The 23846-nt window shown below is 39.2% G+C and overlaps 1 protein-coding gene across 1 annotated transcript in view; it reads right to left on the bottom strand.

Moving 5' to 3' along the window:
* The window catches only part of ANKS1B (ankyrin repeat and sterile alpha motif domain containing 1B), a 1013016-nt gene that overhangs the window by 42139 nt on the left and 947031 nt on the right, over positions 1 to 23846 (bottom strand). The window contains exons 20-22 of the mRNA XM_046646005.1: positions 11754 to 11825; positions 5366 to 5494; positions 3411 to 3482 (exon numbers count right to left, since the gene is read on the bottom strand). Of these exons, the coding sequence (XP_046501961.1) occupies positions 3411 to 3482; positions 5366 to 5494; positions 11754 to 11825 (273 nt within the window). The remainder of the gene's footprint in view (positions 1 to 3410; positions 3483 to 5365; positions 5495 to 11753; positions 11826 to 23846) is intronic.

The following is a 23846-nucleotide window of genomic DNA, read 5'->3' as shown; positions in this document are numbered from 1 at the left end:
AATAAAACACCAGGATATTAGTGTATAATTATCTTTATCTCAGAACTCGAGGGGACCTTAGAGATGAATAAACAGGTTTAGATAAACTTAGAAATTAACCAATCGTGACTATCAAACACTCCAAATGTTCCTGAGAAGGGAAAACTGTGTTTGGTTTCCGCTGGGGCAAAGTGAATGTGTTAAAGTAAGTGTTGTGGAAAAAAACCATTTTACAGTCACTAAGGATGCAATAAAAAGTCTCCTGAAATTTTTATTTACGTTAACACATTGGAATGTACCCCAAATTACTCCATATGCCTGTACCTAAATGGTTCAATTTAACCAGTGCTCATCTTACAGACTCTTCAAGTGTTCCTAACACAATTTCTTTATCAACACAAATGATCCACCTTTTCAGCTATTTCAAAACTCAGGACAATAAACATTCCACTGACTCATTAGAGAGGTGGGACAGCCCCGGGTTTGGAGTGTGGGTGGTGCATTTAGAGTGCTTGGGTTCAAATCCTGGTTCCACCACCTGCTGGCTGGGTGACCTTGGCCAAGTTACTTAACCTTCCTTGGCTGTTGTTTTCTCATACGTAAAGCAGGGACAATAGCAATACTTAGCTCATAATTAAATGAATTAAGGCACATAACTCACTTGCACAGGGCCTGGCACATAGCTGTCAAGAGTTAACTTTTATTAGTTCTAACGAACCGATTTTAGGAGACCATGACTATGTCATTTTCAGGATCATCTATGATGATTCTTAAGGTTGATGACTATGTGAAGATACCTCCATGGTGATACTTCTGCTACTCTGGGATAATTAAACGTTTACATGTTGGTCTCTTCCACTGGATTGTAAACTCAGTGACAGCAGAAACCACATCATGGTCATCCTTGTTAACAAAGTACATTTAAGGAAGTATTTCTCAGAATAAAAAACCACACTGATTTACTTCTTATTGGGAAAGAAATTTTAATTCAGCTAAAATACATACTGTTGAAGTGAAAATTTCTCTTTATTTCAATTAAAAGAGAAAACCAGATAAAGTTCTAATCTATAATACTTTGGCCAAATAATATTACTTAACTTTTAAAATCACCTGTGTCTTAAAGTGTTTCCCCTGGGGAGACTTGACTATACTGGGATATTTGGTTGAAATGCCACCATGTTGAAAACAGAGAAAACAGCAAACTTCAGGTTTAAACTGAAAATCAACTGTAAGCTGAGATCCACACCATTTTTAGTTGGTGAGAGTTCTAATTCACAACACAATAGTCCCAGGTAACAGATCCAACCTTCACTTCTGGTTTTGAAGGGCTCTGGTGAATGCAGTGAGTGTGACTTTAGCTACTGTATCAAAGACTGATATTTATTTAACCAAGATGGGAAATAAAGGTTCGTCATACTGGAAGAAGTAATAAAGTTCCCATTCTCATGTAAACTACCCAAAATAAACATCAACGGCAGCAAACCAGAAAAACGCCCCAAAGAGGAGAAGAATGGCTTCTAAACAGATGGCCTTCTCTGTTTCATTTTAAGTAACAGACAAGTATTTAAATTATTCTCTACTGAGACTATTAAAATAGCTTTGCTATTGCTATCAGAATGGAATTTCAGATCCACTTAATTTCAAGAAATTGACTCAAATTCAAATCACAGATCTGGTGTATTTTAAATGGTGCTATGTACTCTATGCACTATTTTTGCTGATTATAGCATTGAAGTAGCTGGACTCAGATAATTGAGTTAATCGTATTAAATCAGAGATGCCAAATTAATTTCTTAGACTTGTTCATGAATAGCTCTAAAATTATTATGAGCCTTGATGATTGAAAAACTTTCCCATTTTCTTATCATTCATTGGTGACATAATTTAGATCAGATATATATTTAGACTACAAGATCCCCAGGATTACAAAATCAGGAAGAACGCTAAAGGGCATCTAGTCCAGTGTTCTCCTTCTCTAAACAAGAAAAAGAGTCCCAGAGAAGCAGAGGAACGTAGTAGTTAAATGTTTGGGCTCTGGAGTCAGACAGACCTGAGTTTCCGTCCCAGATGGGCAAGTTATTCACTGTGTGGCCTTAGGAAAGTTCCTTAACCTCGCTAAACCTCAGTTTCTTCATCTGCAACACGAGGATAATAATTGTAGTAATCTCATAGATTAGTATAAGATTAAATGAGATAAACATGCAAGGTACTTAGCACAGAAGACTGGCACATTGTAACGACTGAGTAAATGTTAGCAGTCATTATTCTTATGGCTACAAAGTGACAGGTAAGGCAAATAAGCAGCAACAGAACTAGAACTTAAGAGTTCCTGACACATATCAGAGCTTTTTCATCTAAACACGATCCCCGGGATAAAGATTCATTTGTCTGACAATTTAAGTACAACTCTACATCAGACAGGAGGATAACTGTTTCAGTCTCTCTGCTACAGAATTGATAAAAATATTAAATGGGCGACCACATATTGAGGTCTCAATTTCATGAAGATTCAAGCACATTTAGCTTTCCATGAGCAATGGATATTACATGTGTACCTCCACCACTGTTTTAGTTCAATTCTATGTTTTTAAATACTTCCCACTAAAAGCTGCTCATATAGAATAAACGACAAGGCATACGTTGGCCTCAAATAAAAGTTAGGGTTCACTGGCTAATGATCTTAAATTTGACTCTAGTTAGTTGCTCTATGGGATAAGTCCAATATTCTTAATTTGTACTGTCAGATATTGCAAAGAATAAGAGAAGAACAGAAAGAGAAAAATAGAAAGAGAAAGCAAGAATAAGAAATACAGGAAAGAAAAAGCTAAAGTGGGTCTGCAGTATGAATGAGACTTGGTTTGATTAATATAGGCCCCCCAAAAACACAGGCATTTGGAAATGCCACTTTTGCCAACATTTACTGTCCTAAAGGATTCAACTCAGAGTTGAATGTTTTTCTCACACTAAAAAAATGAATAATTAAGAAGCCTCATAAAGAATATTTGTTTTATATAACAGGCTCTCAATACTTCTGCATTTGATAATTTTTAATTAATTGGCTGGTTTTTTCCCAGTAAATAGTCTCAGACTGTCAAATGGGTGCCTAAAACATTCTCTTGTAATAAACTAAGGATTACTTTTTCTTATTATATGGAGAATAATCAATGTATATACAATTAACTGTAAATCTTTAAAAATAAGAGTAAACGCAAAAAGGTATAAATATATAAATACATAGACATCGACTCAAACTACAGTGAGAGAAGCTCATGTATAAACATGAACAAAGCTCAAACACCTTTTTATGTAACACCAATGTGATTCAGCAGACCAACAGATGAAGAAAATAGTAATTTGAAAAGCGGCAATTTGTATCCATACCCGGTATTTAGTATTTCAGCACTAGAAATAAAATCACTTGGCAAACTTACCCGCATTTTTGCACAAGCATCTTGGGTTGATTCTGTCCCCCTGAGCTCTTTTATCAGCATAGAACCTAAATACTAAAATACAAAAAAATTCAATGATATATGAAAAACAGAGTATAAATATGAGTAGCGATTTAAAAGCAAATTGTGGAAGTACTACTGGCTAGGTTTCCTGGCTATAAGTTATCGCACAACTTTTAAAAACTAGCAGTAACTAATCCTAACAAATAAATGCATTTATGGAGAGAAAGCAGCAGAATTAACCACAGTTCTGAAAGCTGGAAATTGCTCTTTATAATAAAACTGCAGCATTTTCTAAAGATGCCATCTTTCAAATCATATTTAACTGCAAAATGGGGGCATCTAAAAATGTTTTGCCTTTTTTTTGAGGCAGCAATGTCTGCAAAAATAAATCACACTACTATCTATGTAATTACAGGGTTGTATGAGACAGCTGAGAGGCTGAGCAACATGCCCCCCATTTGGGCTTAGTTGGCTGCATAGGTAATTAACTTTAGGCCCTTCTAAGACGGAGATGCAGTTTGGGACCTTTTTCATTCACAGCTGTGCGCCCTGTGGTTGATCCACCTGAGAATGGGATGGGAGCGTGCGTGGAGGGCGAATGCCATTCTCAGTGGTTCCACAGAGGAGACAGCTGAGGTCTGGTGCAAACTGATGCTGAACGGGGTAGGAGAAGGATGAGAGAGTCTCCTCCCAGGAATTGCCCAACACTTTGCTGATAGATGATTGGATCCAATACTGCCTTGGTACAATATGCCACTCACGCTCCAAGTTCTGGCTGGGGGCAAATTGTTTTTAGCAAAATGTCTATTTTGTCTTTCTGTCAATTGACTTCTCCTCAACTTCTTGAAGCTTCAATAGGGCTCCTTTCTTTTGTCATTTTCCATCTCTAATTTTACCCGCCCCCCCCCCCGAAAAAAAGAGCTCCATACGTCTTCTTTGAAAAAGTGAATTAAAATAATTATTTTCCTGACATGACTGAGGAGACCCTGGCACTCTGCCAAAATGGGGCTGGGAATGAGTCCTGTAGACCCAGAAGTGCCGACTTGAAGAGGACGTGCCAGGGCACTACAGCAGAGGGAGTGGTCAAGGGCCTCGAGGAAAAGTACGTTTGGAAAGGCTCAGGGATTTGGGGTCTGAGCTTTGGAAGAGGAAGGGGGCATCAATCAAACACGGTTTTTGGGATATTACTATTGAAATAAATCCAAAGCTTCAAGATAAGTAAGCAGTAAAAGAGGTGAAGATGGCATAAAATGAAAAAAAGCCTAAATTGCTATGAGATAACCAGAATGCCCACATCTTAATCAAATTAAGGAAAATGATCTTGGTGAAATCCTTACCTTTTAAGTTATCAGGAAAGTTTGTCCTAATGGAAACGTTTCTTTCGATGCACTGCCGAGGGTTCGGCCACTTTCCCTGCTGTAGTCATAACCACCACCACTGTCCCTACAACTATGGTATCTTTTGAACATTTACCTGTTCATATTACAATTCTCAGCCAAGCCTGATTCGCTCTCCTATTAAAAAAAATACCCAGAAATATACTCCTAATGATGATAATGAAAGAATCTGGTATTTATATAAAGTGGTAGACCCAATGTTCTGAGATCACGGATGAGTGGAGATGTCTATATACGCTATCTTTATACTCATTTCCATTTTAAGATTGCACTTTATCATATTTCATTTAAGATACACAATTATATAAGAAGACAAAACAGACAAGCTTACAGAATTAAAAGGGTTTTTGTAAAGCTCTATTTATTTGGATGTTCTCTGTGGATAGAAGGTTACTTTAAGAAAAAAAGAAGGGGAGAACATTCTAGGAATTTCAGTGATGGACATTTTGATGTATTTTCAATATAAAAGTAAACAAGCTGGAAATATATACCCTCTATGCCCACTAGTACCCAAATACTGAATTCAGGGTAACTTACAAAAGCTTTGTAATCACACGACTGGAAGATGAGCTTTTCCGGGTGGTGCTGCCAGTATTGCACGGGTGTTGAGGCTGTGGCTTCATTTGGAGGTCGCAAGGTAATGGAAGGTTCTCCCCAGTCTCCTGTCTGAAAATCACATTTATTCTAGAGGTAATATGAGCAGTAGGCAAAGATCATTTCCTATAGCTAGCCTGAGTTCCACTTACACATGTGTGCTCTAAATGTGTAAATGCATTTGGGTGTATTATATGTATATAAATACTTTTACTGTTTATTACGGTTTTATATTCCTCAAAGCTGAGTTAACTTTTATGAAGTGAAAGAAGTTCAATTATTCTACTTTTAGAATGACATTCTAAGCTAAGTAATTTTAAAATAAAACATGAAGATATTCATAAGTGATTTACTAATTCATAATTTTCTCTTACACCAGAAAAGAACATAAATCTTTGAAAGACTTTTCTGTTTTTAACTTGACTATTTGAAATTTTTAGTTTGAATTGCTTCTATGTTCAGAATATACAGTTCCATAAATTTCAGTTCCCAAATATGACATGTATCACGTACTTTGAATAAATTTATATCTCTGGAGAAAAGTATTGTGTGATACTAAACAAATTTTAGAAGAAAAATTTACTAATAGATGACAACAAGTTTCCCTCATCTGAATTCACTTGTATTGATATAATGCCACTGTGATTGTCTTGGATGTATTCAGCTACCTTCCTCAGAAAACCTAACATGCAAATGAAGATTAAACATTTAAATACCAAGTTTGGTCATATGTGCATATGCATGTGCTTGAGGATCCTGATTCACAGATACAAGCACATTCACATATGATGGTATGTCATATAATACATATGCCCACTCAGACAGACCTAAGACAGATGGACATCCCATCATTTTATTATTTTCCATGAGGTTAGCCTTGATCTGTTTTATTACTGTACCAATTTAGTGTGAGCATCTAGAAAGTCAAGGGCCCATGTTGGCAGGTCTTTTCTGGGCTCTGGGCTGATTTAGCAGTAACACATGGGCAATTTCTCACTCTTTTTTGTGGTAAAGATTCTGATATTTTGAAATTCAGTTCTTTGTTCTCAAATGGATGTAACTAAAACTAGACAATAGGCAGATTTCTAAAGCCATTCTCTTCTAACCTGGATTTGGTTGGTCTTACAGATTTACTAGCAATTACATTTCTCAGGAGTTGGAAGAGTATAAAAAGGTCTCTAAAACCAAACAACCTTGGCTAGAGATCAAGTTCCACAGAAGGACTAGCAAATGGATTGACATTATAGGATTTCTTAAGGAGAATTTTCAAGGAGTCTAGGATGCGAATGCAAAATTTTGGATGTAGGTATATGTTTTGGGGGAAAAAGAAAGTCCATAGCTTTCATTAAATTCCTTGAAAGGATTTAGAAACCCTAAAAGGTTAAGAACCACAATTCTCCAGGAATAGCTAGGATGTGTGTGAGGGGAAGAGGAGGAGCATTCCAATTTTCTCTGTGTGGTTTGGATTTACATTAGGTGAAATATGAGGTGGCTGACAATGCTGGAAAGTGTTAGGCATAGGCTTTTCCTTCTGGACATTTCTAACTTGCTTTTTTTAAAAAAAGAGAAAATTCTAGAGCCCCTCAGGAATGCACAGGCTTTTTCATAGAGGCAGAGAGCTTGAAGCTTTTCTCCTTGAGATGGATCACTCCCAATCACAGGAAGAACAAAGTTAGCATCATGCTATTTCCTTGCTTCTCACTGGAGGTGTGTGACCAGTCAGAACGCCTGTAGCTCTTCTCTCACACTCTATTCTGAGCTACTCTCATGTTACTTTTCCTAGTTGCTGCTTTACTTGCATATGGCTTGGTTCTCCTATCTTCGGTCTGTTGACATTAAGAGTTTACCTGGAATATTTACTTTAGCATTTTTAGACAAAAATGCTATGTTTTGTGACTCATCCCTGACTCATTCTTGAGTTTTCTCTTTATATGACTTTTTATTGTGTAAAAGCAATAACTGCCTGCAATTAATTTTAGGATTAAGTTTTCCTCTGAAATCCTATTTTGATTTTTTCTTTTCCTTCTCTCAAAAGCCTGGATCTTTACTATCTCTCCAGTCTTTATTTCAACTGGCTGTGATTTGCTCTTAAAAAAAAAAAAAACTAGCGTGAAATTCAAAATGTAGGATATGCAGATTTCAGTATTATTTTAAAGCTGAGTGTAATAACCTTTAAATGATAATAGTTAAAACTCTGGAATCATGCAGCCGTGAGTTCTTAATTAAAAGCTCTTCCAAAATCTAGAAAATCACCCTCCAATCTCCTCCATTAACCTTCCCCCCATTCTCCCGCCTCCCTCCATAGAGCAATAACAACACAGCAAACAGGCGTTGTACATTTAGGTCACAGGGAACACCGCTAACAGAACAACAGAAGTTTGCACACAACTCCGTGGAATGATACAAAAGGAGGAGCTGGTTGACATCAAAAGATCCTTCGATCCAGTGTCTGCTCACGTGACAACTCAAACCAAGCATCAGATCTTCATGTTAGCCCTGTCATAGTTTAGCTGAGGTATACACTGGCCAAGCTCAAGAGGCAGTTTTCAAAAAGGCCTGAACAGACATGGCATGAGCTGGGTACCACGGGTTGTGGGGCAAGGGTTGGGAATAGGGCTGGGGGTGGGGATGGGTGGGATGAAGCTGGGGTTATGGGGACATTTCAGGGGTTAGTACACTAAGCATGCAAATCATATGCAAACTCATTCTCTAATTGTTGAATTAACTCAGGCACTTTTATAATTAAACTTCAATGTGAGTTTCATACACTTAAAGCAGAACTACAGCCAAATGCTGATCCAAATATTTACATCATCCACATGAGTCTCAGCAGCCATTTTGGGAATGACAAGCCCCAGCACATACCACCTCAGTCTGGAAATCATCCCAACCTCTGATTTGATAACCACATGAAGAAGTTCGTGGCGCATCCATTTAACTCTGTTTAGGCAGTGCCATCATCTGCTCTCCTATGACTCCACTTTGTCCAGGAACCACAAACCACCTGCTTTGAATCCACCGTGATGTGACAGGGCCTCCCTTACGTGTTATGGAGGGAGATAATTACAGTGAAGAGAGATACAATCCTTATTTTATTTTCTTTGTGGCCTTGAAACATTTCTCCAGTCCAAATATTTTTTAACTCCCTACAGGGACTGAATCTACCTTTCTGGAAATAGAAACTGAGTTTTGTCATACTTGTTGCTATTTCCAGAAATTCATTTTCAAATACAGGAAAAAGCGTGCTTAAGATTGAATTGATAGGAAAATAATTTTATTTTCCTTCCTGGAAATTCATCATCTCATTTTTTCAACCTTAGATCTAAGAATATCTAGGAGACTCAGCTTGTAGGTGTTGGTTTTTCTCTTTGGAATTAATTTAATGGGAATGGATGGATTTGGCCTTATGCTATATTGTAAAGGGCAAATACGGCCGTGGCCAGGAGTCAGCTTCACCTGGTCAGCTGACAATAGAAAAAAAAAAAAAGAGTTCTGAGAACAAGGGTGCCTTAGGTCTCAGCCCTCCTGGAGGCCGAATGACAGCAGGAATGCGCAGTGGAGGAGCCAGGTAAAGGAGTGACTATATGGAGTCGCAGAAGACACCAAAGAGCAAATAAGGGCTTTCGCCTCATATATAAAATAATTTCAAACGGTGAAGCCCAGTAGTAGGTCTTGTTAAATAGGACATTCATAACAGATAATACCTGTATTTCGTCACGTAAATTTTAAAAATGAATAATTTCCCAGTTTAAAAAGTGCTCATTAAATATTAAATAAAAATCAAACAGACCTAAAAACTCTTTTGCCACAAATACTACTTTGAATCATAGCTTATCTTTAATGAAAAACAGACCTAAACATGGGTAACAGTGATGCAATAATATTTCATTAGAATAACAGAATAAAACAGGAAAAGCTTGGGGTAAAATTCTGTCATATTTTACACTATTACTGACTGGCAGTACTCTTTAAAATGCTTATGTAATTACAGAAGAGAAATTAAAATGATTCAAGGCAGTCTTACTAAATATCTTCAGGCTATTTCTCTAGAGCTTAAAATACTTAGAGAAAACCTTTCCTTTAGGTTCATGTATTGAAGGATCTTAATATTACAAGAACTTGATCATGGCTTAAAACTTCATTTACTTTGTATGTCTGTATGTCTGTATTTTCTTTAGGATATATCAACTAAACAGAGGAAAATGTACACCATTAACTATCCCTTCAATTTTCAAATAAAAATTAGCCTTCTAATATAAAGGAAAAACACCACTTGAGATTAGAGTTTCAAACAAAGAATTGATTCTGTTTAACAGGTATTCCAACTGCCAACTAGAAATTCATAGCCTGGCTGAGTTTGAAGGATTATATCTGGGCCATACCTAATATAATGTAATTTAATTAAATGTCTCATACCACTGACTGGAAAGTATAAAACCACTAACTGACTTCAGTTAAAACACACACGAAAAATTCACAAAAGTCTATAGATAGATTTTTATTGAATGGCAGATTCCAAAATGCAGTTTTAAAAGTTTGCATTATTTCAAAAGCAGGTAAAACTGCATGGTTTTAGATCATATGCACCAGATTCCTACGGCAAAATCTAAAAGATCATATCATATAGCTCTCTACCAAGAAAAGAGAAACTGAAGATATCACATATATTATCTGCTCTGAGAATAGAAAGGGGAAACATTGTCTATATTCTTATTTTCTTCTTGAGAAAAAAGTTTCTTAAGGATGTCAGTAAATAATTAAAAGCCATGATTATGACTCAGCTTTCTAACATGAACAGAAAGGTCCGGTATTTTCCAAGCCTTGTATTATTCTTTTAAAAATTTTTTTAAATTAGGATTTAATTGAATTTTTTTAAAAATAGAAGCTTTTAAGTCTTTTGTACTGAGGATTGCTCCCACCTACCTGCTTGTAAATTTAGATCTGAATATTAACAAACATTATTCTTTGCTTCTTCAGAACACTTAATGAAAAACTAAAATGATTTTAAATGACAACTGTTATTTTAAGGTTTCACTTTCAATAATTCTGACAAGTATGAAAAATGGGCTACCCAAACATACATAAGATGTATGTGCTTGTATTTATATTCCATTATCTCTAAGGCTTTGAAGAATGCTACAGACAGCTCCATGCTTATAAATATGCATACATGTATTTGGAGGTGAACGTAAGGAAGGGCCTCCTACAAACAATTACACACACACATGAAAGCAGGATCCTGTAGTAGTTCTTTTGAAAAATCTTCAAGAATAAAGAATGCTAGTTTGGTCAAATGCAGTTGGTTAGACTGAATTTGTTCCTTTGGTGATAAAGAGCAGAGATGGCCACTTCTGAATGTGAAAAAGCACTGGTTAACATTTACAAGTTCAGGAGGAACTGCTGGGTCCCCGGAGCACCAGTACCAGGCAACGTATAGACCCCACGGTCCCCAAGAGCCAGAAGTCCCATGCACAGGAGGAGGGGTGTGCCTGATGCGGCACCCTGAAAGAGGCCTTTCTCATGCCAACCCAAGAGCTCTGCTTAATGATTCTCAACCAAATGTCTCAACCTCTCAGACAGCAAGCTATCCAAAGGGAAAAATTTAACAGGAGGTGAAAATAGGATTGTATTTTAAAATACAAAATGAGAACAAAACAAACATTAAAATGTTTACTTTCCAAACAAAAATGTGTTTTTTTTAAAGTATGCAAAGGTAAAAGGTGAACATTTGAATATTAAGCAGCTCAGAGTAAAGTGGGTCATGATTTGTATCGTCAAATGGAAAAAGGCTGAGAACCACTTTGTAGCTGTAATAGTGCCTCTCCTGGCTACACTCCTCCCACATTTGCTTAAAATTTATGCAGAATATCATGCAAATCATACTTGAATATTTCTCACAAGTGAAGCGCACGAACCTTTGAGAATTGTTAGACACAGTGGGTTGAATAGCCCATGAACATGAGGAAGTACAGAACGAGGAAGAAAAACACCGATATATACATGTATATATATATATATCTATTTACCCTTTTCCTTTCTCCTGTAAAAGCAAGTTAAAACAGACACCTGGGATGAAAGCCAAAACTCACATGGGACAGATTTTAACCAGAGACTTTAAAACCAAGTATGTTTCTCATTTTAGGACAATGTTTGCACATCAACTTGTCACAAGGCACAGGAAATGAAGTATAATAGACGAAATCTCAGGAGTCATTAGACATCACAAATTTTCTGCATTGCCAGGACATAGTCCTTATAGCTATTGACAACACTTTGCAACACATTACATAGCGCAAGTTCAGGAAGAGAAAATAACCATTTGTAACCTTACATTATGAACCTGATGGATGGCTGAGAAAGGAAATCCAGCGTTCTGATTGGTCCATATCTCACAGACAGACGACTGCTGATATAAACAGAAAACTATCTCATCTTGTCAATATTTAAAACATGGCAGCTACCAAGGCAGTATCAAGGAAGGGAAGGAGGAAAATAATAAAAACAAAGAATCACATTTCTTAAAAAAAAGAAAAACAACTCAAAAAATGTTTTGAGGGTGCTCAAGGTTTAATCATTGACTTTCAAGTCATTCTTTTGCTTAAAAACATTTTGAGTTGGCTGGAAAAAAATGACCATTTATGCATTAGTTTTATATCAAGGAAAACTACTAATACATCACATCTTGGAAAAAGCAAAATGCTGTTTACATTTGCCAAAGAGATGGGAAATACCTTCCCTCTTCACGTCATTCATTTCAGAGGATAAACAGTTTCATGAAGTTCAAGAAAGATGAGAAAAAGCATTTAACACAGGTCAAACATTTTTATTTTCTTATCTTCAAATGACTAAGAGCAAACAACACAATAAAATGACTTTCCTGATTTAGTCATTGCTCCATTTGATAAACCTAAAGGATATTTTTCCCACCAGAGTTCTCAAGGGCAAAACTGTGCTTAACAAGAGGAGAAGTGTCAGTTTGCCACCCAGCAGTCGGAGTGTGGGGTGGCGGAGGTGGCAGGAAGGAGGCTGGCACAGGGAGGGGTTGGGGTCGGGAAGCTCAGTTCTGTTACTCAAGCAGAATTTTTGGGGGAACAGCATTTGTCAGCCTAATGAATCAGCTCCAGAATTCGGACTCCCCCCCACGCCTTTAACAATCTAATACCTAACAACTATTAAAAGGCAATAATATTTGCTTAGAACCAAACGCCAAACTAACCAACACCCCCTCCTAGGAGTTACAGCAGAAATCACCAAATAAACCAACCTGGCTCCTGGCTTGACCTTTTAAAGAGTTCTTTTCATGAATGCCATCATTCTAAAAGACATGGTGAAACTGAATCACAGAAAATCGCAGAGCAACTAAAGTTATTCAGCAAGCACTGTGACCATGCCCAGAATTCACAAACAGGCCACACAAAGATGAGTGCAGGAAGGAGATAACAACATAGCCACTAGATGGTTTAGAAACTCAGCAAAGAACAACAGCACCAGAAATGAACTACGGAAAAGAAAGCTTATCCCAGGGTCAATGATTCCGCTACTTTCACCCTCCCAGAAACACTCACCAGAAATTTAACATCTCCCTCTCCAGTTACGATGGCATCTCCACACACATCTACGTCTTTGCTTCCCATCCCTTCTGCCATCTGGATGGCTTGCTGGGGACAGACTGTCGGGTAACTGGCATTCTGTTAAGGAAGCAAGATCCCCAGGGTCTGACCAAAAGGCAACTCCAACCACTTCCCACTTAAAGCAGCTCTGCTATTCTCAGTTCCCTCTCTAAACTTCATGCTATTTTCTTCACATGCTATTTTCTTCCTCTTCCTACCTTACAAAAATTAATTCCCTAACAAGTTTTAGGCCCATTAAACCCCAAGCCTCGTCTCCCATGGCTGTCAGCTGATTTAACTATGCTAACGCCATGCTTTAGTAGGATTACCATCTCAACGGGCACAAATCATACTTCTAGGATACCCTTGACCTTTTCAGCACTTTCACCCACAGTTCTGAGCTAATTCTTTTACATAAATCACAGCCTCTACAAGGTTCACAGACAGTGCTAGAAGTAACCCAGGGACCACCTGTCACCTGACAGACGAAGACAATGACATTCAGAGAGGTGAGGTGGCTTGCTCAGGTGGCACAGGGGGAGTGTCACATGTCAGCCTGCCAGGATGGCTAGGAAGGACTGCCAGTCCTTACTGACGTCATCAGAAGTCAGAGGGACTCCGCAGTTCTATGGAACTTGTTTTACTGAACCTGAAACAAGTATATAAATGGAAGCAGTCCATGGAACAGCCTCAACTCCACATGGGTTCAAATACCTGAAAGTGTTACTGTTTTCCAATCATTACACCCAAATGGGCCAGGCCCAGTCTCCCCTCCTTGGTAAGCACCAGGCCACTTGACATTCTGGGTAGACCGCATAACATCCTGGTCACTTGAGTCAATAAGAAATCATTTTACATAAAACTTCAATATCATATCTGATTCAAACTTTGCCCTCCCTCACCATGGGCCAGTCTTGGGGCTTAAAAAACCTACGCTGGCTGAGACAGGCTTGATCTCCATTTTGTCCTCTCCTGCTCTTACCCCAGGAATAGGGGGGTGTAGGTGGTATGGTCAATCTTGGATGCCCCCTACCCCAAGCTCTACCTCCCTCATGCCCTTAGTTGGGGAGGAGGGTACAGAAGGAGGACGAGAGCCTCCTCCTTACCTGGCTCTGGCTGAATTCTCTCTGATAGTTGTCACTGCTTCTCAGGGTAACACTAACTTGGCCTCTGATGCCCTCTTGTGAGCAGGTGCCCCAGTCCGGGTTCTACTGTGAACCCGGGTGAGTTTTTTGGAGGGCTCTGCTAGGGTAGGGGGTGAGGTCCCCACTGCACAGTACCTGACGTGAGAAATATGGCTCTAGCTTAACTCCCTCCAACTCCTACTGAGCCCTCCTAGCACATATGCCGCCCCTTGGGTGGGATGCACGGGAGAGGGTATAAGCCTAGCCTCCGCCTGCAGGCCCGCCTGCATCACACATGTACATCCTTACCACAGGCTGCTCTGTGACTACTCCCGCTTTCTGCCAGGACATCTCCCTCCAGTTCTCTCTTTTTCAGCTCAGGTTGCTGCTACATGCATCTGCCTGCCAGAAGTTCAACTGTGGAAAGAGATGCCAGTTTCCCCTTCTGGCAGGCTCCCCCTCTCTGAATGAGCATTCCTCTTGGAACCCTTCCTCACTAGGCTTGGTGTGTGTGGGGATGCACTCTCTCCTTTCCCTTGGGAAGGGAGGAACAGCCTCAGCTCTTTCCACAGTGGCTCAGACAATTCTCTGCCCTTCCCTGGCACCAACCTTCTGCCTATCTGCATAGATAGCCGACTGTGGCAGGACAGGACTCACTATCTCTTGGTAAATCTTGAACAGGGTATCTGGGTCCATTATTGGCAGCTTTTTATTTAGAATGTGCAGTACTTAGTACCTATGGGAAATTTCCCACTTAGCATCCTGTTATACGAACATATCTTCCAATAGTCACAGAAAGTTACCAGAGAGTTAAGGAGGGAAGAGAAGGTCTTATGCCATACTCATTTTATTTAAAAAAAATCCATATAAAAATTTTCTCAATGAAGAAAAAAATCCCATCTCGAGCCATAGACACTGAAGAAGGTTCATACGTGGCTTATACAGTCATGCACTGCATAATGAGTCAACAACAGGCCATATATTTACACAACGGTGTCATAAGGTTAGTACCATGTAGGCTGGGTGTGTAGTAGGCTATACCATCTGGATTTGTGTAAATACACCCTATGATGTTTGCACAATGACGAAATCATCTAACAATGCATTTCTCAGAATATGTCCCTGTCGTTAAGCAATGCATGACTGTATACATTTTAAACAAGTTACAATAATAATTTTTCACTTATAAGCTATGTTTTAAAAAAAAGTAAAATCTCTATAATTTCCAATAATTATGTGACTCAATACAAATGGTGAAAAGTCAGACTTTTAAAACAGAGTTTAGGGGCCAGACCCGTGGCCAAGTGGTTAAGTTTGTGCACTCTGCTTTGGAGGCCCAGGGTTCGGATCCTGGGCGCAGACATGGCACCACTCATTAGGCCATGTTGAGGCAGCGTCCCACATGCCACAACTAGAGGGACCCACAACTAGAATATACAACTATGTACTGGGGGGATTGGGGAAAAAAAAAAGCAGGAAAAAAAAAAGAAGAAGATTGGCAACAGTTGTTAGCTCAGGTGCCAATCTCTAAAAAAACCAAAAGAAACCCAGAGTTTAGGGCCTGGCCCTGTGAGTGGTTAAACTTCTGAGTGCTCTGCTTTGGTGGCCCAGGTTTGTGAGTTCAGATCTCGGGTGCGGACCTACTTTACTCATCAGCCATGCTCTAGAGGCAACCCACATACAAAAAATAGAGGAAGATTTGGGGCTGACCTGGTTGTGTAGTGGTTAAGTTACCGTGTTCTGCTTTGGTGGCCCAGGGTTCACTGGTTTGGATCCTGGGCACAGACCTACACACGACTTATCAAGCCATGCTGTGGCAGGTGTCCCACATATAAAGTAGAGGAAGATGGGCATGGATGTTAGTTCAGGGCCAATCTTCCTCAAAAAAGAAAAAATAGGGAAGATTGGCAATGGATGTTAGCTCAGGGTGAATCTTCCTCGCCAAAAAAAAAGAGTTTAAAATAAAGGCAGTTAATTGTGTTTTACTTATAAAGATTGTTAAAGGAAAAGCTGATACATTTCAGATAGTACAGTCATTCTGTTGTCAGCAAATAATTACCAGGCTCAGAACACAGTAATTTAAGGTGGGCCAGCTATAACTGGTGACTTCATAATATGAAATGGCTCTTCTTCCAGACATGTGGTTATTAGGCTAAGGGCTGGAAAGAATTTTTTAAATGCAAAAGAGTTTCCACTACGGAATTTCATTATATTTATGAAGATAACATTTCAGGGTACAACATTATTGAAGTACTGAGTGTTGAAAAGTTTTGAGAAAGAAAATACCAATGACAAAGTCTCATCTGGGGTCCAAATTCCTAGAACAGTAGAGATTTAAATCTAAGTTTTAAGTAAGCTTTAGAAACTCTTCGTCTGTAAAGAATAATGATAGTTCTTGACCTACTTATTTGACCAGGTTGTTGTGCAGCTCATGTTAAGTTTCATGAGAGAGGGAACTTTTTCACAGCTAAATTCCTAGGACCTAGAACACAGAAGGCCACCACACATATTTACTGAATGAATGGAATCATAGAATGTGTTCAAAATTTCTTGGCAAATGGTAAAGCACTAGAGGAACATTAATGACTGTTATTCGTCATCATTTGGTCCACTTTGTTCTTACCACTTAGGTCTTTAGTAAACTATGTCACTGCTGACACACTTCTGTTAAATGCACTGGAAATTAACCTTGCAGACTTCTCATTAGAAAAATGCTCATTTTTTTTGAGGAAGGCTGAAAAAGGGCTGCCAACTTTGTTGAAGAGAGAAGGAACATTTGTAATCATCATACTTTTATGTTAAAGGGCTGCTTGGTGAGAGCTTGGAAACAATTCTGTAAAAGGATGTTAACACCCCTTTGCAATTTCATTTGCTTATTAATTTTCTCTCCATCCCTTTCCCACACATACTGCAAAGGCTAATTTAGTTTAGCCAAACCTGAATTATGATGAAATCCAAGTAAATAGAGGTTAAGTAAAGATACAGTAGTCTTATAACTGAGATATAATCAATAATTTAATGTTTATTTCTTTGATGATAAAGTTAATACACATTTCAGGGTGTATAATTTTATCTTCTGTTGAGCCCTCTTTCCCGACTCTGGAAGTGTTTTCTTAAAATACGGCCCACATCTGTTCTTGTTACCACCATGTATCTCAGGTTACCATGAATTCAGTTTGGAAAAGACAACACATTTGCATTCAAATCTAATAACAAAATAGAAAGCATATTACTCATCTTCAAAGTTCTCCTCCTAAAGGTAGACTTCTTTTTTGCTCGACTGGTAGCAATCCAGTAATTTACTATAACTTCTTTCTCTATCATCATCTGTTTTTTCCTTCTTTACTGGAGCATTCTCAAAAAGTACTCTAACATCTTCTATTAAATTCAAACAAACCCATTCCCTTAACCCAACGTGCTCTTTGAGCCCCTGCTCAACTTGTGTCCTTCTTTAAGAAGCCAAAGTCCCCAAGAGACGTATGTACTTCCCAGGAGGTGTCTACATGGTCTCCACTTTCTCTTTTCCTGTCCTCATCTGAGCCCACGCTACTGAAACTGCTTTTCTCGGTAACCTCCACTCTGCCAAATCCAACTTTCCATTTTCCTTGACCTCCCAGACACACTTGACCACTCCTTCCATTTCTTAGCCTCCTTTGCTGGTTCCTATGATCTGATCATGCTCTGATCCCCAGAGCATCAGTCTTCAATTGTTTTCCCTTCACTGGCTTCGCTAGGTGGTCTCATCCAGTCCTGACTCCCAAATTTGTATCTTCAGCCCTGACCTCTCCTCTGAACTCCAGACTCGGATTACAGCTGCCTTCTTGACACTACTTTGATGATTAATAGGCATCTTAACCTTACATTTAATTCCCCAAACCAAGCTCCTGACTACCTTCCCTTCCCTATAAACTTTCTTATCTCAGCAAACGGCAACCCCCATCTTCCAGTTAGAGTCATTCTTTTGCTCACCTTTCACATTCAACCCAGCAGCAAGTCCTAGTGAATCTACCTAAAATCTTCTCCCCTCCTATTACTCCCTGGTCCAAGCCACTACCTTTTCTCACTTGGATTATTCCATTAGCTTCCATACTGGTTTCACTGCTTTCCTCCTTGCTCCCTTAGTACTTATTCTCAATATAAAAGCCAAAACGATCCATCTAAACTGAAAGCCAGATCATGCTGCTCTGCTCCATTTAACTCAGAAGGAAACTCAGAGTCCGAATAATGGCCTGCACGAATCTCCAGCCTCTGGCATGCATCCCAGCCTTGCCTCTCTGCCCTCCTCTCCTATTGCTCTTCCTCTTGCTTACTCAGTTCTGGACAGCAAAGTACACTCTAGCTTCAAAGCCTCTGCATTTGTTTCCCCTTCTGCCTGAAACGTTCTTTCTCTGGACACTTCAGGACCAGTTCCCTCACTTCCTTCAGGTTCTACTCCAACGTCACCTTCTCAGAGAAGCCTTCCCCAAGCACCCCAGCATATTATATCCAAACGAAGTCTATCCTTTCCACACCGCAAGCCTTTCTTTCAAGCAGAAATTGAAAATTTGAAAAAACTTTAGACCATAGGAACCTGTCCCACTGGCACCCTGACATTCATTCAAAGATGAAATACTACGCATCTATTGGGTGCAAGGCATGGGTCACAAAGTGAGTAGGGATCAGCCCTGCTTTCAGTCAATGTTTACAGAATAGGGATTGTACGGACACAATCTTTTGTCCACTGTCAGGACCAGAAGTAAACTGGGACTGAGAGGCTGATGGCAGGTCTTGGAACAGAGCAAGCTGACAATAGCTCCATCTACTCCATACCACCAATTAGGCTCTGCAAACCTTCCGGGAGTCTGCCGGTGCTGTGCAGCTAGTTTAATAAAGAAACTTGTAGGAACAGAGCCCTCTGGTCAGATTCTCTCAGAGATGAAATTTTCTGCCTTGTTCTAGCCCTGAAAACAAAAAAAAGCTTTTCCTTTGTTTCCCCTATGTTTGTCATAACTCTTTCATACTTCAGGGTGTTCAGAATTGGACCAGAAAGAATCCAATGAGAAATAGGAAAGGTTCAGGTGAAAGCTAAAGGAATAATGAAGTCCATTCTTTCTCTTGGATGACAGTGCTTCTAAAATAAAACAAAAACAAACTTGAAGAGCGGACAAAACAGCTTCAAAGGCAAAAGAAAAAAGGGCCTCGGAACAAAGGAAGCCTCGGTCAGCAGCCAGCACGCTCGGCGGCTCCTTGAGCAGAGACTCAAATGAGATGAGATCTGTCAAAATGGAGTCAAACAAATTTAGTTCAGTCAAGGCATAATGCACTGAACACCTTGTATGCATCTTTTCTTCCAGCAGTGACATCCCAGCGGCCTCGTCTTCCCTGGGCACTAACAAAACCCTGCCTGGAAATCAGAAAATCAGAAGCTTTTGTCTTTCCCAAGTTACCCAGAGGCCACAGGCTGGCACCCTATCATTTCTTCTGTCCCACTGTTGTAGACACCAGAACAATCCTCTTTCTCTCCTCTCAAGTGAGTTCTGTGATTCCTACATGGCCCTCTAACTGTATGTGATTCTTCTTCTCTTCAACTACACTATGGACGTCTCAAGTTCAGGGTTTATGACCACTGACCCCTTTTATAAAAAGTTTCAGATTATTTTATTTGCAGGGAATGCTGAACTCAAGAAAATGCTGCTTCCCATCATTTCTCCACTTTTCTGAAGAGCAGTCCTCTCAAACCTTCGTGATCGTGACCTTCCTCGTGTCTATGGGGAAATGCTTGGATGGATCAGTAATCACCCACTGGAAGTGAAAAGTCAGGCCAACAGTTGTTTCTCCATGTGTGACCCGCTACTGCTGGTGTCAGCATTAATCAATCCAGCAAAAGTGGGAGGAAGTAAACACCACGTTGGGTCCTATCATAAGTACACTGGCATGATATAAATTCTGAAAACATCGGTTGCGTGCCCAAATTTACAGCTTTCCCTCCATCCCTCCCTCCCACTCTCCTTCCTTCCCTGCTTCTCTTCCCTCCTTTGTTTCTCCCTTCCTTCCTTCCTTGTTCCTCTTTCTTCCCTCCCTCCCTTTCTTCCTCCTTCTCTTTTTCCTCCCTCCCTTTCTCCCTCCCTCCCTCCCTCCATTCCTCCCTCCCTTCAACTTTCTTCCCTCCCTCCCTTCCTTCCTTCTTTCATTGTTAACGCTGATTCTGGTACTGATAGCACATAAAATAAGCCCTCGGCTGCCAAAGTAGAAGAGAACTATAAGCTATGTGATTCCTGTTATTCATTTGTAGACATAATATACAACCTGCATTCCCTAATATGACAGTTGTAACCCTAAATGACATTACACAATTATTTATGAAATCTCTTTGCAGGAAAAAAATAGAGCAGAGAAAAAAAAAAACAGAACACTGTCTGTGCAATCCAGATCCTATTGTACAGCTCTCCAGGTTCTCTGGATGTTGCAGGGAATTTAAGTCAATTGGTATCATGCTGTTTATTGCAATATGGGCTATTTTACTTGTTTTACCTCAAAGGTTGGATGCCACCACTACTGATACAGACATTTTTCAGGACCACTGAAAAGCATAAATATTAATAACCCATTCAGAAAAGCAGTGATCAACTCTTTATCATAACATGAATTGCTGCAAAGAAACTCGATTTTGCAAAGTAATATTATTCTTTGCCTGTAACATGTCTTTAAAATATATACTGTATTCCTTTCATGTAAACTGAGGCTGTCATTTTCTTTATTTAAACCCATTTATTAACTATATGCTCAACATTGCTTCCTGCCTCTGGTAAAAGAGATGCATCATACAAGACCATTCATTCAATGATATTTATCGAGACCCCACTGTTTCCTCATTTCATCCTTATAGAAAATATGGAAAAACAAGGTCTAGTTGAATGATCATCTTGAAGGATGCCAATCTAAGAGGTCTCTGGTAGAAGGCTACACAGTTTTTCCCTCAGTTTTGCCTTGTTCAACAATGAAATCAATACAACGGAGAATTTACTGGAAAGGCATGCTTTTTAAGGTAAGCTTTTTAAGTTAGCACATTACATAGTTGGGGAGGATCATTGATCTACTGAGGGTTGACCAAGTTTTAAAAAGATATTGATAAACTAGGATTATGGGACAAATCACTTGACAAAACTGTTTTAGCTGGAAAGGGATAATGTAAATGTAAAATCCTGCATTGTTTAAACACACACATACACACACACACACAGAACACTACTGGGGGCTGAGAAGGGAGGCATGGCTCATGGCCACTGATATTGACAAAGGCTGCGGAGTTTTCATGAAGAAAAGCTCAGTGAGAATTAACGATGTTAATGTCATTAAGCATGAACATCAACGAAGCAGATGTGCCCAGAGTGGCAGAATGAGGATGCTGTGCAGCCTATATCCCACTTCTCAGAATGATATTGGCAAAGAGCTGAATATGGTTAATAGAGTGAGGGGAAGACATCAAATTATCTTTAGTCAAAGAACTATTCTCAGCAATAGGGAGCAGATTTATTCTTCATACTTTCAGAAGACAGCATTAGCTAACTATGGAGGAGTTTTAGGAAGGCTTATTTCAATTCAATATACGGCAAAAGTTCTATCAATTAGAACTTTTCCAGTGATGACGGGGCTGCCTCACAAAGTGGGGGCTACCTTTCCAGTGACAAGTTTAAGCAGAAAATTGTGGCTGTCTATTAAGGATGTACTAGCAGGGGTGCTGCATCAAGACACAGGACTGGATATATTTTCTGGCCGCTTTCTACCCTAAAATTCTCTGCTTCTCTTTAACAGAAGCATAGAAGAATCTTCTAGCCATTAACACATATAGAGAATGCAAGTTACTGCAAATTTTTGTGATGCTGCATTAAAACCTTGTTAAGATAGAGACCCATACAGAAAGGGGGTCACATCTCACAATTGTTTAAAAGAAGCCATTGTTTGCTACCTCTGATTTGTAGAGAATAAAAAATTGGATGTGATGAGCAAAGGATTTTCGTCAAACACAATGTTTATCCATGCTACCTTAGAGGTTTAATTCTCTACTAACCTTGCATTTACATAAGGTATTAGTTATTATTAATAGAATTTGTCAAAGGACTTGAAAATTACACTGGGGCCTTTTGCGGTTCTAGAATTTTTAGAATGTGTCATGTCTGCTGGTACCCAGTTTGTAGAGAGAGCCCAGGGTGTTCATTCACACAGTGGTTAAAGAGCAGGCTGTGAAGCTAGACTGCCTGGGTTCAAATCCTGGTTCTACTTCTTACAATCTGTGACCTGTGGGTAAGCAACATAAACTCCCTGTGCCTCAATTTCCTCATTATAAAGTTGTATTAATCAGTGCTGGCTCTAACAATGATGATAATGAACTAACTATTCCATCTAAGCTAGGCAGGTAATATGCTAATGTTCCAGGTAGTTTATTTCTCCAAAAGATTTGAGACCATCCAAATTTGTGTCTAATCTGGAGTCCTAGAAACCTATGGTTTTGTGGTACCTATAACCTTGTGTAAAGTAATCTGATCAACAAGTATTTATAAAATGTTTATTATAAGGAATTAAAAACTGATGAAGGAAGGTCAGGCCTTGCCCCTACATAACCAACATACACTTTACTATAAGAGAAAATAAAGTATTTTAACATAAAAGATAATAACATTTTGATATATGCTAACTCATAATATTTAAGAGTATTTAAGTATGGGTATCATCCATAAATCTTTCTGAAGAGCTCCAATGTTAATTAGGTTATATCAGAGATAGAAACTTCTTGTACAGTGTTTGCATTCTCAAGAACTATTCCTTTCATATCCGTGGAGAGGTATGAGTTTGGGCTTATAAGCTATAAAATAGAAATAGTTTTGTAAAACATAGCTAAATATTACGAGCTTTATTTAAAATGCAATGATTCCAAGTTACATTGAAAAAGGACAGCGTAACAGAAAACTAGAAGTTATCTCAAAATAATAATTTCTAAAACAACCCAAACATATACCTTTATAGTTTGTAAAATACTTTGACAACTACTACTTGTGCCTCACAACAATGATGTGAGGTGGGCATTAATCTCACTTTAGGGAGAGAAAACTAAGGCTCTGAGTAGCTAAGGCTTGTTCAAGGTTACAGAGGTAACAGCTATCAGAGATGGGATTTTTTTTAAAAGATTTTATTTTTCCTTTTTCTCCCCAAAGCCCCCCAGTACATAGTTGTATATTTTTAGTTGTGGGTCCTTTTAGTTGTGGCATGTGGGACGCAGTCTCAGCGTGGCTTGATGAGCGGTCCATGTCTGCACCCAGGATCTCAACTGGCGAAACCCTGGGCGGCTGAAGCGGAGCGCTCGAACTTAACCACTTGGCCATGGGGCCGGCCCCCAGAGATGGGATTTTTAACCCTGATCTCATTACTTCAAATCTAGAATTTTAAAAAAGCTCATCAAATTAAGTATGAAAAAATGAGATCAATACCCACATGATATAACAATTATCTGTCAGACATTCTCAGAATTTGAAAGTCAAAGTGGGTGCCCACTGTTGCTATTTCTGCCTGCCTAGAAACCATTCCTGTTTCTGGTCATGGCACTCTGATTGTCTATGGGAGGAGCTCCCTTCCGACCCGTCCGTCCATGTGGTTCAGGTGGAGCTAAAATCACCTGCAGGCATGTGACCTATGCCTGGCTAATCACATCACACACAC

The sequence above is a fragment of the Equus quagga genome, chromosome 19, assembly GCF_021613505.1.
Source record: "Equus quagga isolate Etosha38 chromosome 19, UCLA_HA_Equagga_1.0, whole genome shotgun sequence".
Lineage (NCBI taxonomy): Eukaryota > Metazoa > Chordata > Mammalia > Perissodactyla > Equidae > Equus > Equus quagga.
The sequence above is the reverse complement of the archived record's forward strand: the minus strand, read 5'-3'. Positions and strand labels throughout refer to the sequence as shown.